This window comes from Oryzias melastigma, linkage group LG1 (genome assembly GCF_002922805.2).
Source record: "Oryzias melastigma strain HK-1 linkage group LG1, ASM292280v2, whole genome shotgun sequence".
Classification (NCBI taxonomy): domain Eukaryota; kingdom Metazoa; phylum Chordata; class Actinopteri; order Beloniformes; family Adrianichthyidae; genus Oryzias; species Oryzias melastigma.
The window spans coordinates 6974750-6998109 of NC_050512.1; the positions used below are offsets into that span (position 1 = coordinate 6974750).

A 23360-nucleotide genomic window follows, 5' to 3' on the forward strand; every position below is an offset into this window, starting at 1 on the left:
AAAGAATATTGGACTATTTGTCAACATAAGGGTTTTTTTTTAATCCAGAATAATAGACTGCGTACTTTACATGAGGACTTTGAGCACAGTAATTATTTTTTCTTTCTTTAAGACACGTTGAAATTGTCTTACTTTAGCTCTGTTTTTAGTGATTTTGTTGTAAGCAACTTTAACTGGTCAGAAAAGATCTTACCGGGTTGTCAGGGAGAAATAATCCCTGACTCGTTAAAATCATTCATACGAATTTGGGGAAGGAGCTTTGCAGCTTTCTGCTGGCAGGACTTATTGACATTTCTACTTTAATTTGTGAACAAAGGAGGGTAGGACATTTCTAAAACATTTTCTAAAATAAATATTGCATAAATATCGGTTATAATTGGTTAGATTACCTTTTATTATTTACACAAATTGCTTTAAACAGCGTTCAGATGTCAGCTTTGCCGTTTTAACCCGTAAACCGGAAGTCACTATTCATACTCGCCATTTTGAGTGACGTCAAGTGAAAAGGGTCAATTATGATTATGCGGGTTTGATTAAAATTTATTAAAATCAAAAGGCCTGTGTAGTTTTTTTTAAGACATATTTTCTGCAGAGCAGTAGGAGTTCATCAGAAATTTGCGTTTTGGGCAGGTCTGTTGTGGCAGAAGTAAATGTTATCTCAGCTTTACTTTGTTTATACTCTCTCCCAATAGCTTACAGCCCTTCATAACCCCAACCTAACAGTGTGGGAAAAAAAATAAAATATTGGAACCAGGCAGCCATAGAATTTTAAAAAGGAAAATGAAGATGTTGGCTACTGGATCAATGGATGCATCAGAATTGGAGCAGAGCTGGGACCCATGGCAGTTGTACTGTCACAAACCTTATCTTTTTTCAAACTATGGGATTTTATCTGCTCCTGATCCATCACAATTTGAATAAAGAAAAACTCAAAAATACAGTTTTAATCTTAAATTATTTTATGCATTTCCTCCATCATGAGAAAAATGCTACAACAACATGCTAAAAACACAATTTTCATTGGAGTACGTCTTTAAGACTATTTCTAAATATACACATTATAATGATTTACCTTTCTAAACTGATTGTTTTAACTCATTCTTTATGTTTCTGTTTAATAAATTGTTTGGAGGAATTTGAAACATATGTTTTTCTCCTGTATCTCCTTACAGAATAACACAAAAAGAGGGAAACAGAAAGTCATAAGCAGGTCTCCGTTTGTGAAAAGGTCCCATCTGCTGACGGAGCGGTGCGGCATCGGACTTCCTGTGGTCTTCCCATCATCACTTGCAGCAGTCAGCAGATCGAGTGCTGCAGCAACCCCCCCCTGTGGCCGAGGCGAGGCCCTGCTTGCCGGACTTGAGGGCCAGCTCGAAAGGATCCACTGCGTTCGCCTGCATCAATAATTCAGCATCAGGGGCTGAGAGCACTGAAGTTATCTGACATCATGCAAGAAAGGGGAGTGCCATCAGAAAATAAAGCCCCACCCACCACGTGTTTTGTTTTTGGGAGGGGGACACGGATGAGAAGTTTGCAGGACTTGTTTATTAAATCTCAGTAGCTGCAGTTTACAGAAAACGACAAAAAGCTGCTGGTGGTCCCATCAGCTGTGACCTCCTCGATTCCTTCAGGAGTGTGGTGTAGTGGGGGGGTCAAAGGTTAAATGATAAGACTGACGGTGATGAATCACTTCTACAGTACTCTCCATGCATAAAAACATCAGAAGAAGATATAAAGAGCAGTCATCTATGAGTAAGGGAGCTTTGTAAAACAGTGCAGAACTATTGATAAATGTGTGGACGTGCGTGTGCACGTGCGACACCAGGAGCTGATAAGATGTCACTGCAATAGAAGAGAACATTCCTTCCTGTTCAAGGTTCTCAGCACGACCCCAGCCTGATTATGTCTGCAAGCAGCTGCTCGACCTTCTAAGCGTGCGGCGCGCGTGCACGTGTGCAGCCGTGGGTGTGTCACGCTCTTCCAGCTGGTACCAGAAACACACTCATCTCCACTGTGACAAAAGCACACAGCAGAAAACTTCATTCCTCAGACTGTCAGGGCGACACTGACCTCAGCTGGGATGCCGCGCGGCTCACAGGAGCCCCCTGGTGGCTGGAAAGTGAAGTCTTCTGCAAACCTGGAGTGTTTCAGGATGCTGGCCAGCTCCTGGTCCACCTCTACTGCCTCGTTGGCCTGCAGATTTTACCACCCGTTAAAACATACACAAACCTGATTTCTACAGGACTCACACACATACGTTAAAGGTGTAGCAGCAGTCAAAGTGGAGGACGGTCTCTGCCCCTGGAATCCCGCCGTTGTACATCACCCCACAGCCCTTGGACTGACCCTTGGGGACCTTGAACAGGCGGTACGTGGCAGAGACAAATCTGAAATCACCTGTGTGACAGAAACAGACAGGAAAAAAATCAGACTGGAAACTCAGTAAAGTGGATCAGGCACCCATACGCAGCAGCAGGCGGAGCCTCAGGAATCGAGTAGTTTTACATCTGGGTAGAAAAAAACTCCAGAAAATAACAAATATTTTATAAATAATTAGTTTTTTTGTGTAAAAGGTAATATAGGATCATATATGTAGGTACAGTTTACTCTGCAAGGCTTAGTTAAATCATGGTATGGCCCCTTTACTTCTTTGCCATCATCTCCTGTCTCCTTTTACTGTTGCGGTTTTAACACTTTATTGTATGGATCCTTTTGGTGAATTTGTGACCCTTCTGGTCACACAAATGACAGTCTGATACTATGTTCATCACACATTCAAGCGGCCATTTCCAATGAATAGTCTATGTAAACGGGTTTATATTCTCATTTCTGGTTTGCGCGTTCAAAATTATTGTGTTCACACATCGCTTTACAACATTTAAAGTCCGTACGGACTTTATGCACAAAACACATCAAACCAATCAGGAACTACGTAGTACCAACTGTCTGAAATTTGAGCATGAGGGAGAAATTAATAATTGCAGTTTGTGCTCGGCTGGAATTGTATGACAAGTCTTTCATATGAGCTGTGAAAGAAAAAACTTGGAGCAAGATTCACCAGATTTACATTGCTTTGACGTTTCACACCAATCTCTTCCAATTGTGAGTACAAGTGCTAGTACCGGGTAGAGACAGTCCAGTGTGAACACCCTGTTTTAAAAGCACGTGTACTGTAACGTGTTCTTGAATGTGCACCACATGCTTGGTGCGTATGTAGCATATAAGAGGCAGATGACTGTCAAAATGTTGAGATTTTTTAATGTTCTTCTAAATTTCCACACACTCAGATCTGTTTCATTTTTCACAAACATTAAAATAGACGCAGCAGTTATTTAAAAAAATCATATAATCTGTAAAAATGTAAAAAAATCGGTCAAGTCTATTTAGTGAGCACTGAAATCTGGTAGTAGTCAAATCTGGCAATGCTGCTTGGATGCCAAAGGAGTTTCAGTTGTGTGGGATTAATGAAGATCCTCAATGGAAAACTGACATTAACAAATCAGCAGTTTTCAGCATCAATAATGAAGAGAACGGTTTCAAACCCAGGATGTCCTGCAGCTCCTTGTTGTCCACCGTGACGGCGGTGGCTGTCACCAGCCGGGGGAGACTGAAGCCTGTCGCTTCAGCCATCTGCAGAAGATCCTTCCACCAGAGCGCGCCGCCGAGGCACTCACCTGACACACCGAAGAAGACCAACAGTCACACCTCTGACAAAGAGTTCTAGCTGATTTGGGGAGGGGGCCATGTACAACTACAGATTTATTGTAAGTGTGGAAAACTCCTGATGGAAGGTGAAAAAAGATTGAGACACAGTGATTCACCATCCAGCTTTTGGAAAGACGAATGAAGTGAAGAATATTACAGATCCACCATGAAGAGAGTGCAGTGAAAGTGTTCAGCTGTTATATCTGTGGGCAGGGCCGGCCCCGGGTAAGGGCGACCCAGGCGGCCGCCTAGGCACCATCTCCTGAAATTAAAGCCCCACAATGATTCTTTTTTTTCCTTTTTTTTTACAGTTTGAAGCACCACTCATTTTAAGTTTTAAAAATAATAACGACAAGAAGAAGAAATATTAACAATAATATAAAATTGCTTGTAAATTCACTTCCCTCTGGTTGAAAACGACAAATTTAACTATCGATCTAGTGCTTTTCTTTTCAACACCTCTACATTCGAAATGCCCCTTCTTTCCACTTAAATATTGGCTGATCGGTGGTGCAGTCAGTTAGTGTGTTTGCTTCTAAACAAAGAGTTGCCCGGTTCAATCCACAGCTGGAACGATTGAATTTAAGACCCTGCAGGGGGGGCTAACTTTGTTTTTTGATCCAGGACAGAGGGTGCCATGCAGCCCAGGGCCGGGTCTATCTGTGGGATGAGTTCACTTTGATTGATTTACATTCAGAGAACATTTCACTCAATAAAATGATTTCAGAATCAATTTTTTTGTGTTCGATCCTTTCATTTGGAGTGTTTACAATGAATGAAAACTATTTATAAAAACTAAAAATATAGCAATGTTCTAAAACTTTTGACTTCTTGTGTATATGAATGAAAAATGGGATGGAAACAAAAGATACAAACTAGGAAGTAAACAACTAGCAATAGAGTAATATAAACTGGGACGTAAATGATGATGTAAAGTGACATGTAAACTCGGGTGTAAACGGGAGAAGTAAAGATCTTGTCAGTGAAGTCTCATTTAAACTGGGAAATGGGTCAGAAGAACCTGAAAGTTTCTTGTTGTTGTTTTGTTTTTCCTAGTGCTGACCATCGACTTAACATGAGAACTGGACTGAGTCAGTGTGACGTCACTCATAGAAAAAGACTTACCTCTGGCTCCAACTAAACAAAGTCAATTCTGTCACCATTTTTTGTGATTCGAACACCATGTTGGAGCAAAACGTCGACAGTAAGCGTTGAGTAGTCTGAGTCAACGATTCTGTGACAACCACTCTAACCAATCACGAGTGAGATAGGAAGTCCACACCCCCTCCACTTAAAAGCGGGCTTGGGAGAACATTGGTTTTGTTGAGGTATCTGATTGGTCAGTTAAAGACTTAACAATAAAAAAATAATAAAGTAAAAATGACCAAGAACATGTTAAAAAAATGATCAGAGCAAGTTTTGTGCTGACTCACCCCACAAGACTTTATGGTTTCTGATTTGCTCTGGCAGTCTGCTGCTGGAGTAGATGTCGCTGAAGTAAAGCTCTCCCCCATCCTGGTCAGCAGAAAGAGCAGTGTTTCATAAATAATGTGTTCATTAATGTGCTTCAGGAAATATAGGATCAGTGCTGGGTAAAGTGATTTTAAAAAGTTATTGATAACTTTACTTTAGTTACTGGATGAATGGATTTATTCATTACTTACTTTATAAAGTAATTCACTACTTGTTACTTTCCACTTTCACAAGGGAAAAACTGTAGTCATGCATTTACAAGATTAAAAGTCGAAAATTTATGAGATTAAAAATCGTAAATTTACTAGATTAAAAATCGTGGAATTACAGAGATTAATAGTCATAGTTTTATTAGATTAAAAGTCGTAGATTTATTAGATTAACATTTTTGTAGATTTACAAGATGAAAAATTGTAGATTTACGAGATTAAAAGTTGTAAATTTACAAGACTAAAGGTTGCAGATTTACGAGATTAAAACTCGTAAATATACGAGATTAAAAATGGTAGATTTACAGGACTAAAAGTTGTATATTTACAATGTTAAAAGTCGAAATTTTACTAGATTAAAATTTGTAAACTTATTAGATAAAACGTTGTAGAGTTACGGGATTAACAGTTGTAGATTTATGAGAATAATAATCGTAGATTTGTGAGATTAAAAGTCGTATATTTACGAGATTAAAAATTATAGAACTTCAAGATTGAAAGTTGTAGATTTACAAGATTAAAAGTAGTAAATTTACAATATTTAAAGTTGTAGATTTTGGAGATTAAAAGTCGTAAATTTACAAGATTAAAAGTTGTAGATTTACGAGATTAAAAGTCGTAAATTTACGAGATTAACAGTTGTAGATTTATGAGAATAATAATCGTATATTTACGAGATTAAAAATTGTAGAACTACAAGATTGAAAGTTGTAGATTTATAAGATTAAAAGTAGTAAATTTACAATATTTAAAGTTGTAGATTTACGAGATTAAAACTCGTAAATTTACAAGATTAAAAGTTGTAGATTTACGAGATTAAAAGTTGTAGATTTACAAAAATAAATCGTAAATTTACAAGATTAAAAGTTGTAGATTTCCGAAATTAAAGTTGTAGATTTACTAGATTAAAATTCGTGAATTTATGAGATTAAAAATTGTAGATTCATGAGATTAAAAATCATAAATTTATGAGATTAAGAGTCGTAGATTTATTAGATTAAAAGTCGTAGATTTATTAGATTAAAAGTCGTAGATTTACAAGATTAATAGTTGTAGATTAAAGAGATTCGTAAATTTAATATGTTTCGTTTCATTGAACCAAAAAAGTCAGAGCCTAAAAAAACTAAGTAACAAAGGTTTCTGTAGTTCTGTAACTGTAATTTATTACCAAAATTTGAATTGTAATTCGTTATGTTCCTCTGTCACTGACAAAAGTTACTAAATGACAGTAACTGGTTACTTTGTAATCAGTTAACCCCAACACTGTGATGAAGATGAGTGAATTCTGCACAGAGCTCTTCGTTAATATGATTTTGCTGACGGTCTGAACCTTGAGCACAGCGTAAGCTTCGGACAGAACGCGCCTCTTGTCAGGGGAGAGATTGACCACGCAGTTGGAGCTGGAAAAAAACAAAGCAAAGGGTTGAAAAGACCTGACCTGCTGGGTAGAGACGGCAGGTGAAGGTTGGAGATCTTACATGATGACGTCAAACGAGTTCTTCTGTAGGCCTGCCTCAGTCAAAGCCTCAATGTATCCCTGCACAAAAGAGACATTCGGCTTCTGGAAGCCAAACTCAGTCATGTGATAATCCAAGTATTTTCTGGCCACATCGAGCTGAAAAGAAACAGAAACATCAATGTCATGCTGGGCTTTAGTCACTTTAGAAGCTCCACTTTTTACTTAATCCAGTGATACATTTTCAGCAGAAATCCCTTAGAAGTTATAGTTTCTTGAGTCGAATTGTGGAAAAGAACTGAAGTCTGATCTGTTTTTTTAGGATGAATTTAATCTAATTTCCCCTTCACAGCTGGTTTCTTTAGATCTTTTCTTTTACAAACTTTTTCTTTAATGTTTATCATGCCTGTGAAGGAGCATCTCTTTCCATCTCCAACAATCCTGTTCATGCAGTCAACAGGTAACAGGTGTTCTGTGGCGCAGGTACCTGACCCTCAGTCATGTCGATGCCAGTGACATGACCCTTCTCGCCCACCAGCTGACTCAGCATGTAGCAGTCCCTCCCACTGCCGCTGCCCAGGTCTAGGATGGAGCAGCCCTCCAAGCTCTCCGGCACCAGCAGGCCACAGCCGTAGTACCTGTAGAGATACCGAAACTGGAATGTCCGAGCTGTGCGAGGGGCAGGGGAGAGGGACGAGGGTCTGCACTGACCGCGCGATGACCTCAGGGTGAACTTTCTTCAAGGCCTCGCGGATGAAGGTGGGGGTCGGCTGAGCCGGAGTCATGCACGCATTGCTCTGCAGATCGGAGGTTTTCTTCAGCCTCTTTCCATAGTACTCCTGTTCAAAGAAACACCCTTCATCAAGCAGCTGCCATTAACCACTTCCAGAGGGACTCCTGACCACAACAGGCAACTTTGAAAAAACTCCAACTTTAAGATGAGAAGTTAGCAGGATCTAAAGCTCAGCTGTCAGGTTCAGAGGAAGTAATGCACAATTATCAAAGTAAAGGTCCACAAATATATGTACAAATGCTAGATCAGCAGTCAAACAGCAGGCTGACTGTTGTGTACTTGGCCAACAATGTTATAAATATTCTGGGAACAAAAAAGCAAACACAAGCGTTGCTGTGTCACGATCATATTGTGAATCCACATCCTGCATCACTTTACCTTCTGCAAAAACGGATTTGAGAAGATTTAAATCCAATCTTGACATCATGTGTAGCTTTTGGAAACTTTGATCTAAACTAGTTTCTGATTTATTTTGACGTATTCCAATCTCTTTTGCCCTTTTGGTTGGTTTAAAATTTTTACCCTGTAATGTTTTATCAAATCTACTTTTGCATTCTCATTATATGTTCTTATTTATTCACATTATTTTATTTAATATTATATGTGTGGTGATGTAAGCGTACAGTTTATAGTTTTGCTATTAAACTAAAGTTTACAGTAAAGTTCTTTGGAAAAAGAAAACAAAACAAAGCGCTTTACCTTCACATCCAGGTGGGTGGAGCTGTCAGCAAATCCACTTCCGCGCGCGCTTGAAGAAATAAGAGTTTTCTGTTAAGTCCATAGACTGTATATAAGAATTACTTTTACAGTCTATGGTTCAGTGTCACGTTACGTCACGTGAGCAGCACGCGCGCTTTACTTGACTCTATTCTGTGAGGTGAAAAGGAGAAAAACAGAGCTTAGCATACCTGCTGTCTTCAGCCATCGATTTTAGACGAAAAGTTCTGAGTTTAAAGTCCAGATGATACGTCACTTCCTGCTGACGCTCGCAATCATTTCCGATGGTTTTCAAAATAAAATGATACGAATACAAAAATAAACTTTTTTTCAGATTAATGACTTAAGAAATTAATGATAAATAATTAATGGCAAATAATAGTGTTTATACTTCATTTCTTTCAGCGGGTGAGTATTAACGAAGAAGTAAATAACCAAAAAACTTCACAAAAACATCTCTTAAAGGTTGAATATATTTTCAAGATTCAACAAATCTTTAAAAATCAGATTACATAAAATGAATCTTGAACAAATTCCACTTTTACTTTGACATGTTTGCATTTTTTTGACGTACATAAATGTATTATTTCTCATTTGTTTTCTATTAAACAACAGTGTTTTCTAAACTAATAAACTGTTTTTAACTAAATGCACACTAAACTCATGAGAGATATTGAAGACATCGGTTTGTGTAAATTCAATGTTTATTGAACATACATCCATCTTACAATGAATGGCTTATGATCAAAACATTCAAACAAGTATGTGCAAAAGCACAAACCATAACAAGGTGTCTTTGGCAAAAATCAGCCAATATCTTTACAAACGCGTACAGTTAGTAGGATTAACCCTTCAAACAACCTCAGATTAACAAACTTTTTCCTCAGATGAACAACTTAATACCCAAAACGGTTCATATCAATAAATCTAATGATTTCCTTTTAAAGAGATGAAAAACACATTTTGGTTCAGAATAAAGCTACTGTACAGATTTTCCAAATATAAAGTGGTTTCTTCAGTTTTTATATAAATTTTAAATGAATCAGCTGATATGAAAAGAGAGCTCCTTAACTAAAACTTTCAACTTACACCTTTTTCTTTAAGGTTACAAAAGCATTTATATCTAAAGCACTTAAGAGTGTATTCAGGCCATAATGGATACAAACTGCAGTAACCCAGCAGCTCACTTTTCCAACAGGAAGCCAAAATTTAGACTGCAGAGAAGCTAAGAGATGCTATTGAGGGAATCAAAGCAGAAATCCAGCACGTTTTAGCACATTTTAACAGTTATGTCAAACACTGACTTTTCATTTTAAGAGGTTTAAATTGGAAATCTAAATGACCAGCACCTTTAAGCATTTGTGATGCATTCAAGGCCAGCTCAGAAACTTTCTGATGCGCCTCTCCGGATCAACATTTTCAATACAGGAAATTACAGATGAATTACATAGTTTTAATCTCAATTTGCACCAATAATTAGCAATTTTTTCTTTATTTTTTTTAAAGAATTCTAATATCCTGCAGTGCAAACGAAATAAGAAATGGATCAAAAATGAACCTGCAAACCTTTGCATCTCTAACCGATTGCCCTCTTGGATGCTTGTTGTTGTGCTGAAGTAACGAGTGAAGTAAGGATTAATGGAAAACACGTTTCTTTTAGTCTACAAAAAGTTGAACATGCAGAACTTTCCTTAAAACCAGTGGAGCTACATTTCAGCGTCACTCACTGATCTATCGTAAGGCAGCAGTAAAGGCGGTAGATGGGAAAATGGTCAAAGCTGGTGAAAGTGACTGACACACAAGTACGAGGTCTGAAGTCGCCCTTTTGCGGTTAATCTCTAAGAAGCTTAACATTCCTGTTTTTGGTAGCTGCTTTTTTCAGTTTCACTGATTGTTCCACCACTGTGGGGTTTTTCAGGCACGAGCTACAATCATTCATCATCTCAGGGTCAGAACATCACTGCGCCTCATGGGCTGATGCTCTGAAGGTCCTGATGGTTCAGGACCGAACGGAGGAAAATGTTTTTTTTCTGCTACAACTTCTACAGAAAGTGTGCAAACAGGAAGTGCTCGTGCTCAGACACGCCAGACGACGTGAACTTCCAGGCAGAGCGGTTTTTGAATCGCTGAAAAAGCACTTTAGAAGCATGGACCCCCTCCCCCTGTATTGTCCTTGTACATCTAGTACAGTATCATGAACACAGAGGAGCTCCATGCTGCACCCCCCCACAATGATCCTGCTCAATAGTTCAGTGGCAGCGGGGAACCCCCCCAGGACTGCTGCTTGTGATAAATGAGAAAACTGACGCAGACCTGTGAGTGTGCGGTGGGGGTAAGCTCCACTCCCCCCCCAAACAGATTAAGGCCACTGTGTGTGTTGGGGGGGCGTAATCATAAAACAGTCAATTAGAGTTCAGCCCTCCATGCTGCTGGGGGCCCCTCCCTCCTGCTCGTTGATGGTGTGCAGAAGGAGGCACACAGGTTCCTGGAGCGGGCCCCCGCCTGGTGGCGAGGGAGACCCGGTCGGCCCCCTTCCGGCCCTCCTGTCTGCAGCCCCCGGCGGTGGGTCGTCCTCCCCCCTGAGCGAGGCTCCTTGAGAACAGCTGTCGCAGAAGTCCCCGGAGCCGTCCCCCTCCTCGCCGTCGTCCTGTCCCAGCAGGCTCTCCAGCTCCCTCAGCTCCTTGCAATCCGGGCCCGTCCCCCCGGCCCCTCCGCAGACGCCGCTGCCGCGCGTGCCGCACACGCACACCTCAATCCCAGAGTCCCCCGTGAAGCGCCTCCTCCTGCCATTCGGGAGGCGCTCCTTGTCCTCGGACAGGCCGATGTCCTTCATCAGCGGGTCCCTGCAGTCTTCCTCACTGTCCCCCTTCACGCCGTGGCTGGACAGCCGCTCCACGCCGTCCCCGCGTAGTATCGTGTCCGCGTCTTCTGCGGTCTGTGCGCGCTTGCCCTCGGGCTTCGGCGTGAAGTCCAAAGAGGCGGGAGGCGGCTCCTCAGTCGGTCTGCAGCACAGGCTGTCCGAGGTGGGGGGGCCCGGGGAGGACTGGACGGTGGGGCCGTGTCCATCCTGCTGCTCAGGATTTAGGGGGCTGGAAACCACCGAGGACGGTCCGGTCAGTAAGGCGGTGTAAGGGGGGGGCGGAGTCGGCGGCCGGTTAACCACCTCCTCATAGTCAGGAAGGAGGTAGTTGGGCAGAAACCCTGAGGGGGCAGAAACAGACAACCATGATTCAGCTGAAGTCAAAACGGGGTCACTTTTTCGTAAGGGGAACCACCAGCAAGGTTCAGAGAAGCATCACCCAGACCTCCACATTTTTGGTGGATCTAGATCACAGATCTGTAACGTGTGACGGAGGCGGAGCTTACTGAAGTAGAAGGGCACGGACGGGTAGTTGTGAGCCTCCCGGTAGGCGATGAGGTTGATCTCGTGCTGCCGTTGCTGCTGCTGCAGCCGGTGTTTGGTGCGGCGATGGTGACAAACGCAGCAGCAGCTTAATATGAAGATGATAGCCCACACCAGCCAGAACCCTGAGGAGCAGAGACAACCATCTCTGTGATCAACAGCCACACAGAAGCAGGAGGCAATCACATCTCCAACCCAAAGCTTGGAACAGCTGCATTCTTCTGTTAGAATTCAAAATTAAGAGGATATTTTAAATGCAGAGACGCATAAAACATGGGAAACACGGAGCAAAGCTCATGGAGCAACATCTCAGAAAATTCTAAACTAGGACTGCCACGATTAGTCAACTAATCCACAATTAAAATAGTCGACGACTAATTTAATAGTCGATAAGTCGTTACTTTATATTCTGTGGAGTCAGAGTGTAGTAAAGATGAACAAAGTTGAACTTTCAGCACCAAAAAATTCACTTATTTCATTATTCGAGTCAGTGAGACCAAAACTTGGTCTTTTGTGAATATAGTTCCTTGTTTCAGATGCCGACCTCATTAGAGAGATCAGGAATAGACTTTCCATCAAACTCATTTAGACAGGCGACCTTTGACCCTATATACGCTTTATATATAAAACTGATATTAAATTGGTACATCATCTTGAGGGCGGGGCACCTGTCAAAACGAGTTTGATGGATGGTGCAGAGTCAAAGGTCACCCGTCAAAACGAGTTTGATGGATGGTGTAGGGTCAAAGGTCACATGTCAAAACGCGTTTGATGGATGGTATATATTACTCATCTCTCTTTCATTTGATTCAATTTTCTTCTAATCCCAGAAACTAATGAAGGACAGAAACGGCACAATTCATTGAAAGTTTAATAAACTATCATCTTATTTGTCTTTATTTTTAGTTAGTTTAAAGCTAATGAACTAAAAGCACATTCCAAAAAAAGAGAAAGTCTGCAGGCCATCTTGCACCCCCGGAAAAAAAAAAACTGATTTTATAACAAGTAGAAACAAGTATTGAGCAACTGATGTCCAGCTTTTTTTTTTTTTTTTTTTTACTGGATCAGCTCGTCACTTTGGTAGCAGCTTGCCAACTACTGACTTAGCTGTAGCAATAGCAGCTTATCAGACTCCTGCTGCTGCTGCACTCCTTTGTAAAGGAACTTTACAGTCCAAGTTTCAAGTCAAAAGGTCAACAGTCATGAATGGCATCATAAAAGGAGGCACCTGTTGATTGAGGGGATAATCAATACAATACTTGATGGATTCAATGATTATTTACTTCAATGCAATGTTAAAAAGTTTGTTTTTTAATTGATTTTTTGAATAATGTTGCAGAAAATAAGTATTTATTTCCTAAATAATACCCAAGTCTCAGCCCTGTTACTACTTCTAGTAGCACACCAAGTCCTCAAATCCTCCAGAGCTCCAAAGGTCCCCCTGCTTATGTCAGCATTTGCCCAGGTGAAAATTGGACTGGCCTTCACGTGACATACGCCGTGACAGACATGCAGCATTACTATGGAAGGTCCAAATAAGTAGGCAAAGAATCTCAAAAGCAGACGCAATGTTTTGCAATCAACTTCAAAAACCTTGACAACAAAATAATCCAATGGAGAGGAATTGTCACAGTACAGGAATCACATTTTAATAGAGAAATCAGCCTGGTGAGTGTGAAGTTTATGGTAAAGTAGCATGCTAGCTTGGTTCATTTAGCTTGGTGATGTTTTAAAACAAGGCTGATGTTTTCCCATGTTTACGTGTGACCAGCACAAAAATTGATGGACATTCCTGTTGGCCACACGTAATTTGTGCAGCCAAGATACAGATTGCTGCATTGGAAGCATGTCTTTTAAGCTTTTTTGGGTTGATTTTTTAGGGGAAAGCAATTATTTTCTAAATATGTGCTGCCAGTGTTGAACATCTTTCTTGATCGCACAAACCGGAGGAAGCTCAGCCAGAATCTGCAGCGTTCACTTTCTGACAGTGACATAAACACTGAAGAGAGAAGGCGTTAGGCAAAAATAATAAAATATGTAGGTTCTATTTTTGTTCTAATTTTATTTGTATGTGTATTAGTGTTTTTTTTTTCTTTGTGCAGAACTTTTAAGTGTTTTTAATAGGAAATGGGCTTTTTGACTTCATTTTGTCAAGTTAATCAGCCAGTCATGCCGTTGAACTTCATCAATCCCCTCCTTTCTGGTCTTGGGCAATCAATATTTACAAGCTCAGTTATTTAGATTGTGGAACAAAGACTAGATCTGTTCATTTGACAGCAGTGTTGATAAAATCGAATAATCGATTTGAATTGATCTAAGATTAACAGATCAATAATCGATCCATAAAAGTAGAAATTGATCCAACACATGAAGCTAAAGTCTGCTAGCTTGATGCTAACATTTAATGGAATTTCCCATAGGACGGATAACGCTAACGCTCGGAATTGAATCCATCCAGGCTCTGGTAAATCAAATCAGTTCTGGAAATTACTAATTACTAATACCCAGCCCTAATTGAAACCAGGGCTAATGTATAAAGTACTGGGGTAAACTTTTGCTATAGATCAAATAAGTTTTCTGCACCATCACACAAATAAATTCTTTCAGAATCACACAACGTGATTTGCTGGATTCCTTTTTTAAGTGTACCTATGAAGAACATTACAGATCCCTCAACTCTTAAGTGGAACAACTTACAACCAAAAAAAAATTGTTGTGACTTGATTAAAGTGTTTTTGGGTTTGACTGTTTCTCCTCATCTGCCCCGTGAGCAACATTTGTTTCTTTCCTACTCCAAGAGGGTGGGGCATAAATCACTCCCTGTTGTATTGCAGGGCAGTCCATCTGCATTCACACTGAAGTGAACTGCACCAGAGTTCATCTGCAAGAGTTCTCGTTTGGTCCAATGTTCAGGTGAGCTTTAACACCTGCAGAACCAAGAAGACCATCAGATAAAATGAACTCTGGGTTAAATGGTCTCAAACTCAAGAGAAGTTTGCTTTTGTGGAGAAGTTTGTGAGGGTTTATTTTGGTTTCAGAAGGAAAAGTGTGACCTTACAAAACCGGCCATGCAGCTCAGACTCATGAAGGAGGTTTACGTCAGTGAAAATATCATTTAAAAAAACAAAAAAACAAAAAAACAAAGAGAGACTGAAGAGGACAAAGACTTACACCACAGCTCATAGTAGTAACTACAGCACTGGGATTCTCCACAGCAGTGTCCAGACTCGCAGAAGTAGGTCTGGTTGTTCACGCCCTCACAGCGGAGCAGGTTCTGCAGCGAGAGGACGAGAAACATGGTCACTTCAAGCAAACTATAAATCACAACCTAAAAGGAAAACTGTGTTTAAAGCAGCGCTGTACTTTGGCCCTTTGTGCTTGCAGCTGTATGTGCACAGCAATAAGCAGAGTTCCTGCCTGATTGTTGTTTACAGTACACATCCTTCACTCATTTGGTGTCAGAGTTCTGCCTGACACTTGTTTTGTAGTCTAGACAGACAACACAGCCAAGGTGACTCTTCAGACAAAAATGTCATCACTTGATCATTTCTCCCTCTCATATTTGGGTAATCTTCAGATGAAGAGACCAGCAGGTGCTGACAGATGATCCACATCAGTTTCATTAGAGCGTCCCGATACTGACCTGATTAAACCCCATCCCACCACTCCCAGAGCGCCTTCAAAAAACGAGAAGAGCGCTCCGATCAATGACCCACTTTGGTTTTGAAGTGCAGAACAAAACCTGTGCTGTTTTCATGCGACATCCAAGAGGCTCACCTCAGTCTACTTCCAAGTTCTGATCCAGTTTTCTTTGAGAACCTGCTCATGCTGCAGAGACTAAACCCACATGAGAACAAAAGTTCAGTAAAGCAGAGAGAAGAGGACAAATCTATCAGGATAATACTGTTCAAAATCAAAGGCACTACTCAACCAGATCCTCGTTAGCGTCAATTAAAACTGCAATGCATGCAAGACTAAAGAAAAAAACGTGATCAAATTTGATGGGACAGTTTAAATGTTATTATACGTCTGTTTGCCTTTAACTTCATGAATTGATGTAGACTCTATACGAGTACCCTAAAGCCTCATTCCAATAAAAATCCTGCTTTTGGCGTTTTTTCATGTGTGCTTGAGGCAATTTTATGATGACGGAGGAGATATTTAAAGAAAATCCAGTTTAAGTTGCAATGCTGAGGAATGTTTTGTTCAAATACATGCAAATCAGGACCAGATGAAAAAATGCCATTGGAGAAAGCTAGAAGCTATGATAAAGAAGCTCCTTGGTTGATAAAATCAATTTGAATCGATAAGATAAAAGATTAATTGATCCATAAAAATAGAGATCAATCTAAGACATAAAGCTAAAGTCGGCTAGCTTGATGCTAACGTTTAATGGAATTTCCCATACGACGGCTAATGCTAACGCTCTGTCGACGTAAACTTACATTGCTGACTAATTGAACATCTTTATAAACACACATTCATTTTCTATTTTTAGGAAACATTTTTAAAGTAACCATTTGTAGTCTGAAGAACCTTTTTTAGCTCATTGCTTATTCTTCTTGAAAAAAAGTGTACTGCTATTGCAAGAGCTCCACCTAGTGGCCAAAGAGAAACACCCTCCAAGAGAGGCAGAACAATGTTTACAATATTAATGATCTAAACATTTTATTAGACCTTCTCTTTTTGAGAAACTATGTAACACTGTATGCTATTACCAATCTCATTATTTCACTAACACATTTTACAGTATGTGAGCTGTATCAGATTAAAATAAATATATTCAAAACAAATGGTAAATTATTCATGTATTTCTAAACAAGTGTGTCTAAATGTGTGAACTCAAAATTGAATTGAATCAAATTGAATTGAGAGGATCAAAAAAAAAGAAAAAAAAAAAAAGAAAAGAAAATCGAGGAAAAAAACAAAAAAAAAGAAATCGGAATTGAACCGATCTAGGCTCTGTTGAATCTAAACAATTCTGGAAATTATAAGCGATACCGAGCCCTACAATCAGCAGGTCACGAGCTCCCTGCTCTGCTTCATTCCAATCCATGCACTTGTAGATTACTAGATCCATTAACATCTTTTTTTTCCTCATCTGAGCTAGGATCTGGCTCAAAACGGTACGGTTGGATAGCGCTAATATTGTTCCTCATATCTGATGCACCGCTGATGTTAGGTTGACGGTGTGAGGGGCTTTACATTAACACGAGAACATGTATGAGGATGTCTGGAAGCAGGGGCAGGTTTACTCTGTGCCAAAAGTCCCGCCCACAACTCAGAGTTGAATTTCTACTGAACTCCAAACGCTCTGCAGAAACTATGTTCTCGAAAAAAACACAGGATTGTTGCTCAAAAGATTATAATCATAATGAGAAAAATCACTGGGAAGACTTTTACAATAGCTCAAAAGATGGTTGGGGTGGGACTTTACCATAAAAAAATGCTTACAATGACACCAGGGTGATGAGTGTTTGTGTGCTGCTGTTTGTACTGCTGCTTGTTTGGTTGGATTTTTAAATAAACCCTAGTAAATAAACAAAATCCAACAGTTGACATGTCAAACCACCTGAATTCCATCACTACTCCACAAGCCCTAAAAGAATAAATAGAGCAGGACTATCCAGTTACCTTTAAATGCCATTTGGACGCATGCCAACTGCTTTTTTTTCTTTTTGGTAAATGGCAACATGACATCACCCATTTTCTAAGTATAAGCTTGATAAATATGAACAAAGACTATTTACGAATCAACTGTGTTCTAATGAGGAAAACTATGATGTATAAAAAATAAATTTACGCTTAATCATCATTGTGGTCTAAAACACCGTTTTTTGCACATACTTTCTTCTTCTGGAATAAGGTGCACTGCTATACCGCGATCGTCACCTAGTGGCCAAAATGAAACGCCCTCCAGGAGAGGCAGAACAATTGTTGGAGTTTCTCTGTTTGAGAATCCATGAAACACTGTATGATATTAACAATCTCATTATAGTTTCACAAAAAACATTTTACAATATCAGATTAATATGAATATCTTCAAAACATACATATAGATTATTAATGTATTTCTAAAAAAAATGGTCTAAATGTGTAAACCATGTAAACTCAAAACTGAATTGAATTGAGCAGATTGAAAGAATCGAAAAACATCAGAATCTAATCAATCCAGGCTGTGCTGAATTGAATCTGGAAATTATTGGCAATACCCAACCCTACACAAAACCCCCAGGGTGTCATTGCATGATCTCAGAATAAAAGCGGATCAGATCAGAAGACTGAACAATCCCCACCAGAAGTCGACTGTCTGCACTTCAACAACCTGTTGTCTTGTGTCAACTGTCAATAAAGCAAATGAGCAGCATGGACAATCAAAACCAGCCATCCACGCTGTGAAAAGTCAACAGGTGGAAGCACACAGGGTCGACGGTCATTGGGAAGGGCAGGAATGTGGTTCGAAAACTCCTGACCGAACTGTTTGGTCACCTCACAGGGTGCAGAAGAAGAGGAGAAAGAGGGTTTTACGTTACCGGCGGAGCACCTGCATTCAGGGACATGACGAGTCCTGATCCAGAAAGTGGAAGCAAATGCTGAGCCCGACAGTTTCTTTGCTTCTTGACCCTACCCACAGCAGCACACACACCAACCCTCACCCCACTCTAACGCAGCCCAAACACTGGACGCGGATTGCTTTACGGAAATTTCCAAGCTCCAGCAGAGCTCCAAGCTACTCCTCTGCATGATGATAAGGCGGTGAGAAAGCGGGAGGCAGGAGCACAGATCGGTGACACACCAGATCTGAATATCAGAAAATGCTGACAGGGAAAAGCGCCGGCCTGTTTATCAACACGACATTCCTGAAAAGCCAGCCGGGCACAGGACGATTTCACGGCATCTCCTGTTTCTCATCTCGGTGAGACTTGTTTTCCTCACATGCGCCTGACAGACGGGACGCTCTGTGCGGGACAGCACAGGAGCAGAGGATCCACAGAGCTAACGTGCACGCACAATAACCAAGTGAAACAAAAATGTCTGTTCTAAACAAAACAATCTCAGATCTCAGCTTGTCTTGGCAAACAACCGACTAAGCAAAGAATCCGCAAAGACCAGATTCCCATCTCCCGCTTGAGCACGCAACAACCAAACAATCCACCTCTCTCATGCTGAAGCGCAGATTAAAGGCAGATCTGGTTACTGAAGCGACTGCAGCGCTGCAACATAATAAGCCTTAATAAGAAGCTGCTGAAAAGAGTTGAAAATCTCCTCACAAACGGCGACAGGACGTGAACTTCTTTAGGTCTCTCTGCCTGGACTTCAGAGTCCTACAGAACTAGACAAATCAGCCCAGACGTCCTCTTCGATGTTATTCAGCTCGGCCACAAAAATGAGCGATCAAAACGAGACACTGACCGTTTGAAACCCAACGTCAGAGGAGCAGGAGGGATCGCTCAGGACAAATAAGCAACAACGGACAACCACTGCTGGGAGACCTGAACGATAAGAGGTGGACTTGGGGGATCAAAGCTGTGCATCATGAGAAGGAGGGACATGTGCAGCGCTCACTAAAACAGGTCTTTGATTGGTTTCTGTGTCTGGAAAAAGCTGAAAAAGCTGCATTCTGACCAAAACTTTAGTTGGTTTCAAATACTGAACCCTGTAGAGCACGTGTCAAGGTCCGAGGGCCGGATCCGGCCCTCCCAGTAATCATATCCGGCCCTCCAGATCACTTTGTTATTAATGGACCGATGTCATCTTGCGCTCATTTCTAACTTGTATAACTTTGACAAAATATATTTTTTATGGAGAGTAAAATACTAAAAGTTATTTAAGGTTTAAGTTGATTTATTCTGGAGTAATATTCCTTCTTTTTTATTATTCAAAATTATGTTAAAAAGTTATGGTTTCAAAGTTTGAAAAATTGGCATTCTGATAGATTTTTGATTATTTTAGCATTTACTAAGAGTTTAGCGAATATTTCAGCTACATGTTAGCTGTTTTGGCTAATTTTGGCTTTTTTTCATTGTATAGACTATTTTGGATTTAAGCTAATATTTCAGCTACACCTTAGCCTGGCTATCAACTTCAGCATTTTCAGCTAGCAGCACTAGAATCTTCGGCAGCCAAATTCAGCTTACTGCATTCACACTAGCATTATCGCAGGTGACGCTATATATCTAGTTCATTATTATATTAAAAAGTTACAGTTTTAAACATTTAGTTTTAGAGTGTTCAATAAATGTTTATCCTGTTCGTTCCTAAGGTGTGTTTTGGATTTTGGCCCCTTGTGCGATCGAGTTTGACACCCCTGCTGCAGAGAAAGACTGGAAACCCAAACATATGGGTGACCACATGTCCCCCTTGGATGTCAAGCAGTTGAATCTGCTGCCCCATTACTGGATAGGGCATTCTACAGGGTCTTACAGATTCCCGCGCTAATCACCAAGCATGGCACTGCTAAGAAGTTTTTCAAACGTCTATGTTTAGCGAAAACAGCACAACAGTATTGTCAAATGGTAAGCCTGTGCTTTAGCAGGCAGCCTCTATACCATTTCCCATGTCAGACAAAGACACAACATGTCTAAGTTAGGACTACAGTACCTCTCTGTGACCCGCACTGTCCCACATAAATCTACTCTCCCACATTTGCTTGGTTGGGTTCTGGTCTTCCTAAAAACAAGCAAAAACAAAAGGGGGGTGAAAAATGGCTCATTTTTTTAAGAAGGTGATTCATTTACAACGTCTGACAGAAAGCAAACGCATTCAAGCAACTTCTTCGCCAACAGCCGTGCAGGATAATACAAATGATCAGCATCTTCATTTGGTTTCAAATTTGATGTTTATCTTTATTTTTTTAAATAACACCCCCACCCCAAATTACTCAAACCGCTTCCGCTGTGGTCTGCCATGTTTCTGGAACTCCTTCAGAGAATCCCCTTTAGGAGCCTAACTTTCCTTTGTGAACAAATGTGACATCATCACCAGAAGGCATTTTGTTTTGTTTTTTTCCTTTTCTTCAGAAGGTTGAGCTGCAGACCCAATAGCTCATTAATCAGTTGGGACATGAAGGTGAATGATTGTAACTTTGGGTTGCTCCAGTGTGAAAAACATGAGGCGAACCATCTAAAAAAAACAAAAAGCAACAAAAAAACGTCCATCTGCTCCATTTAGCTCAGAAAACTGCAGTGGCACATTCTGCACACATGCTGTTAACCAGCAGGAAAATTTCCTTCACTTTTTGAGTCAGTCTGACTGTACGCGTGTAGCTGTGGACGTCCATCTGCACTGACATTGACCAGAAGGGTAGATGAGCCCCAGGCTGCAGTCAAGCAGGTGGAGAATTACTTCTAAAACAATACTACTTAAGTTATCAAACATTGACGTATGAAACAGGAAAGAAGTCCTTTGTGACAGATTTACATCTAATTTATTGCCTAAAATGTTTGAAACAAGTAGATTCACTCAAATAAAAAAATCATGTTTTTGGTGTTTTTAACATGTTCTTCTAGCATTTTTCTGATGATGGAGAACATATATTTAAGAATTTGAGATTAAAACTGTGTTTCTGAGTATTTCTGTATTCAAATCAGGAGCAAATGAAAAAAAAGTGGTTGAAATGGGCAAGACAAAGTCTCCCGGCTCCACTACAATTCTGATGCTTGCAGACAAATAGATCCATGAACTTCTTCATTTTTCTCATCCGACTTAGAACTGTACAGCTGGATAACTACGATGTAGCAAGTCATTTTTATTGCACGACCAATATTAGCTTGAGGGGCTGTATGCTACAAAGAGATGATGGGATATCAGCAGAGGCTTACTTCCGCACCCACAGAGGCAAATTTCTGATTATTTCCTGCAGAATTTTTTCCTAGAAAATGTTACAGGTTGGTTGATTTTGGCTAAGGTTACAGCTGATCTCTCCTCATGAAACCTGTAGTTACAAACACTGTGGATCTGACTATACCTGGGAAAGCAAGAGGCGGAGCTTAAGATGAACCTCACAGCATTAATGCATACATTAAAATGCAAACATAATGCCAAGCTGCACACGGTACCAGGATTTGGAAAGAATGAAAGTGGATTAAGGCCAGTGCTGTTTTTAAAAACAATTTTTGTTCATCCCCTCATGAAGGCTCTCGCGCAGAAAAATGGCGAGAATTTTAAGAATCCAACTTTATTTATAAAGAACGTTTCAAAAATATGTAACACAAAGTGTTTCATAAGGCATAAACATTTTCAATGTAATAACTAGAGGCAAAAAATGAGTATAAATAATAAAAGTGATAACAACTGATATCTAATATAACCTTGACACAAACTTTAACAGAAATGTTAGCCGGCTAAGTGTTTTGCTAGCTGGTGGAGAGCATAGTTGGGCCTGGAGCGTGAACGCGGGTGTTGTTGTCGGGACGGTCGCTCGAATGTGAAGGAAACTCTTCCTAAAGAAGTTTAGTAACCTGAGAGAAAGCGAGGAGTCAGCAGCAGACACACGGACTCCGGACAAAAACACTTTAGCCGTGCTAACTGGGTTAGCTACGGAAGCTAACAGGCTGCTCACCGGAGACCTTCTTCTTCTCTCGGCTTTTTAGGCGACACGAGCTGTCAGAAAACAACCTTCTCCGAGCTCGCTCGGACTCTTTTGTAACTCCGCCGGGGGGGTCAGCTGACAGCTCGCCATGTAGGGCTCAACTTACCTCATCCGCCGCGGACTCCGTGGGAGAGACGGAGGCGACAGCAGCGTGTAAAAATAATCCCATTTTAGGAGAAAAAACATTCAATCCAGGAGAAAGCGGAAGCGCGGAGTCATGAGCGGGCAGACCCACGAACAAGTTTACAGGGAAAACATCGGGCTCCGGGCTGGCTCGCGTCGTGTCGAGAGGCCGCTGCAAGCGCCGCCTCCTCTGCGCGCAGCCGGTGCGTCGGTGCTCCGGATGCAGCTGTTGCACGAGGCGTTCCCCGGAGAGGACTCTCCGCTCCGGTCAGCTGGGTGTGGTGTGGTCACCGAGCCCGGATCCATGTGCGCAACGTGACGGGCGGACCGCACAGCACCGCGGAGCAGAAGTTGTTTTGCGGACTGGAACGTGGTTGGTTAACTCGAACCAGCTGCAGGGATGTTGACCAATCATCGAGCAGTGCGCGTGAGCACAAGGCCTCTTTCCTAGTGCTACATTTGTTAGGGCTTAGCGGATCGATCCAAAAATATCGATAGTATCGATCTTAAGTTGGTATCGGATTGATACCAGCCACATATATCGATATTTCCACGATTGTTTGAAACTTTTCTTTAAAGGCTAAATTATGGGGTGCCGTTTTTAAATCAGCGAAGTAAAGTTTTGACATCGATGTTTTCGGATATTTAGCGTTTTTCGGGTGGAAAAAAAAGGTCTCTTTTTCCATTTACATATTTTAACCCTTTAAATTAGTGTATTTATAAATGTTACATTTACTAACTAAATATTTAGTCAGCAAGCTTAATATTTATTTTAAGCTAAATATTTATTTTAGTGTTATATATTTAGATTACGAACAAAATATTTAATTTTATGAAATTAAATACCTTTAGTTTGCACATTAAAAATTTAGATCTATTTATTTTCCAAA

General features: G+C 40.6%; 2 protein-coding genes across 5 annotated transcripts; both read right to left on the reverse strand.

Annotated features, from left to right (window-relative positions):
* Positions 1–947: 947 nt before the first annotated feature.
* Positions 948–8614, reverse strand: as3mt (arsenite methyltransferase). Its single transcript, XM_024259541.2, has 11 exons — positions 8545–8614; positions 8336–8384; positions 7555–7682; positions 7331–7481; positions 6866–7002; positions 6718–6787; positions 5139–5220; positions 3543–3674; positions 2258–2397; positions 2071–2193; positions 948–1394 (listed from the first exon to the last, which is right to left on the reverse strand). Exons 1-11 carry the CDS (start codon positions 8559–8561, stop codon positions 1284–1286), a joined length of 1140 nt encoding a protein of 379 aa, XP_024115309.1. The 5' UTR covers positions 8562–8614; the 3' UTR covers positions 948–1283.
* Positions 8615–9039: 425 nt separating this feature from the next.
* Positions 9040–22891, reverse strand: wbp1lb (WW domain binding protein 1-like b). 4 transcript variants are annotated; one of them, XM_024259536.2, is made up of 5 exons: positions 22454–22891; positions 20358–20426; positions 14928–15030; positions 11720–11881; positions 9040–11554 (listed from the first exon to the last, which is right to left on the reverse strand). In XM_024259536.2, the coding sequence occupies exons 1-5, from the start codon at positions 22514–22516 to the stop codon at positions 10767–10769; spliced, it is 1185 nt and encodes a 394-aa protein (XP_024115304.1). In that variant the 5' UTR covers positions 22517–22891; the 3' UTR covers positions 9040–10766. The 4 variants fall into 4 exon arrangements, with proteins under 4 accessions (XP_024115304.1, XP_024115306.1, XP_024115305.1 ...); XM_024259538.2 differs by lacking the exon at positions 22454–22891 and adding an exon at positions 22318–22431; XM_024259537.2 differs by lacking the exon at positions 20358–20426 and having other exon boundaries at positions 22454–22890.
* Between the last annotated feature and the right edge of the window lie 469 nt (positions 22892–23360).